At 59.2% G+C, this 2,246-nt stretch overlaps 1 protein-coding gene across 1 annotated transcript; it reads right to left on the bottom strand.

The window, feature by feature from the left end:
- Positions 1–394: 394 nt before the first annotated feature.
- LOC123159291 (small polypeptide DEVIL 4) lies at positions 395–1,309 on the bottom strand. The gene has a single exon (XM_044577121.1). The coding sequence runs from the start codon at positions 831–833 to the stop codon at positions 714–716; it is 120 nt and encodes a 39-aa protein (XP_044433056.1). The 5' UTR covers positions 834–1,309; the 3' UTR covers positions 395–713.
- Positions 1,310–2,246: the final 937 nt, after the last annotated feature.

The following is a 2,246-nucleotide window of genomic DNA, read 5'->3' as shown; positions in this document are numbered from 1 at the left end:
GACAATGCATCCTAACATTGCACAAGATCACTCACTTGTCTGATGGCTATAGCTCGTGCAGCGTTGGGCAGAGCCTGCGGGTTCCCTCCCTGCACGCCCACTGACATAGGACGCTAGATTATAGGAGAGGAGAATGCCAGGCTGCTAGATTAGGACGCCGACCGAAGTCGAGGAGGCTGGCTGCTGCGTGCAGCGCGCGTGGCCTGGACCACCGTGGTTCTCCTCTCTGGCGACTTGGTCTTCGGCCCCCTCTCCTTGCTGCCCCTCTCCGGCGGCTTGGTCCGGCGGCGAATCCAGCGTCGGACGGTGGCGGCTAGGCTCTGGTGGTTAGTAACAGCAGTTGGAACTGGCCGGACTGGATCGACAGGACTCGTGCAAGAAACACCGATCGAGCTAGAACAGTATCACTTCTCTTAATTTCAGCTGATGTTGGATTCCTCCAGTGCTCTACAATGATGCAAGAACAGTAAAATGCTGGGACACACTTGCCTGGACTGAAAGTGGTGAATCAACGAACACTAAGTATATCCTAATCCTATTGCTTTGCTACTTCTACTGCTATAATTAACTGCCCTCTTCTGTAGTATGTACAACCTGCGCCGGCCGACGCCATTCTGGCACGGGCACGGCACAACCGAATCACAGATCCAAAAAACAGAAAAGAAATCTTCGCTTCAAACACCATCCATGGAACGGAAGGAGGAGGGAGGGAGTCAGTCGTGCCACCGCAGGAGCATGACGACGCAGCGCTTGATGATGTAGAGCCTGGCCCTGTGCTCCTTCAAGGTCCTGCTCAAGCCTCCTCCTCTCCTCTGGCTCCCGGCGAGCTTCATCTTCTCTTCAACACACGCACTCTCTCTCCCTGTGTGTGGCGTGGCGATGGATGATCGTTGGAAGCGAGCAAGGTTTGGTGAAGGGGTGTTGTTGAACGGTGAACTCTCGCTCTGGCCAATGATCTCTTCTTCTCGGCAAAGGCAGTGGGGAGTGGTGATGGCTCACGGCTCCAACCAACGGGTGGGCTTATATATAGGGACGGAGGAGGGAGGGGGCGAGCTAGATCCAGATCCAGAGGGCACGCAAGAGCTGGCTGATAGCGGGGGTGAAGGTGAAGGAGATGGAGCAAGGTAGAAGAAGATAGCAATTGATAATGCGGGCGTGTGCAGGGCCACATGGGCGCGCAGCGGCAGGCAGCGACGCGGACAGCCCGGCGCGGATTCCTGCTGCCCCCCGGACCGCCGGGCAGGGTGGTTCGGCCGTCGTCAGAGGAGAGCGCCGTGCGCGCGTGCGCGCGCTGCCCTGGCCCCGGTGGAAAATGTGTCGGAGGCACGGCGGTGAAGGGTCGCTGCCATGCACACGCACCACGCACGCCCTCTCGTGCGCTCCAGGTCAGTGCAGTAGAGGACAGGACAGGCCACCGCCTCCACTGTCTTTGTTCCCATGGTGGTTCATGACTCGTAGTCGTTTAGTCATTTTTCTGTTCGGACAGTCGATCGATTCTCTCTATGTTTATTGAGGTAGCAGATGTTAACGAGGTAGTGCTAACCACTTGGTGCTGGGGGTCGGGGACCGTGGGTGCATGTGCTCCTGTCGGCCTGGCCTGGATGCATGGTGGGTGTGCACACACGAGTGTCCGTCTTTCTTTCGTCGATTGGGGGATTACTTCCATGACTGTTTTCCTAGAAACAATTCCAGTCAACAGTCCGACATGTGGGCACGACGTGGAGGGAGATTCGCCGCATTTAAGGCCAACTTCACCGCGTGACCCTATCCTGCCCGCCCCCGTCCGTTTGGGATAAAAAGGACAAAAGAGACGGCCCAGCGCGCGGGCGCAAACGGACTTTGTGTCCGCTTTGTGTCCGCTTTCGACCCATCCCGGCTCAAATTTGTGCTGGTTTTGGGGTGAAACGGACAGCGCGCGGACGGGCGGGACGGGCGCGTTTGTCCTCCCCTGGCCCGCCCGTCGGTGGGAGAAACCAAACCCCCTCCCCCCCGCCCATTTGGCGCCATTTGCCCCAAACCCTCCCGCCTCCCTCCCGCCGCCCCCTCTCTCCTCCGTCCATGGCCGACGCCCCGTCGAGTCCCGGCGGCCTGGCCACCGTCCCGCCCGCAAAGGTGAAGAAGAAGGCTCCAAGAAAACCGCGGTCGGAGTACACGCCGGAGGAGATCGCCAAGTTGGACGCGGAATCGGCGAAGAGGAGGGAACGGAGAGCGGTCGTCAAGCTCAATGCCGCCGCGGCCAAGAGAGC

Source organism: Triticum aestivum, chromosome 7B, assembly GCF_018294505.1.
Source record: "Triticum aestivum cultivar Chinese Spring chromosome 7B, IWGSC CS RefSeq v2.1, whole genome shotgun sequence".
Lineage (NCBI taxonomy): Eukaryota > Viridiplantae > Streptophyta > Magnoliopsida > Poales > Poaceae > Triticum > Triticum aestivum.
The sequence above is the reverse complement of the archived record's forward strand: the minus strand, read 5'-3'. Positions and strand labels throughout refer to the sequence as shown.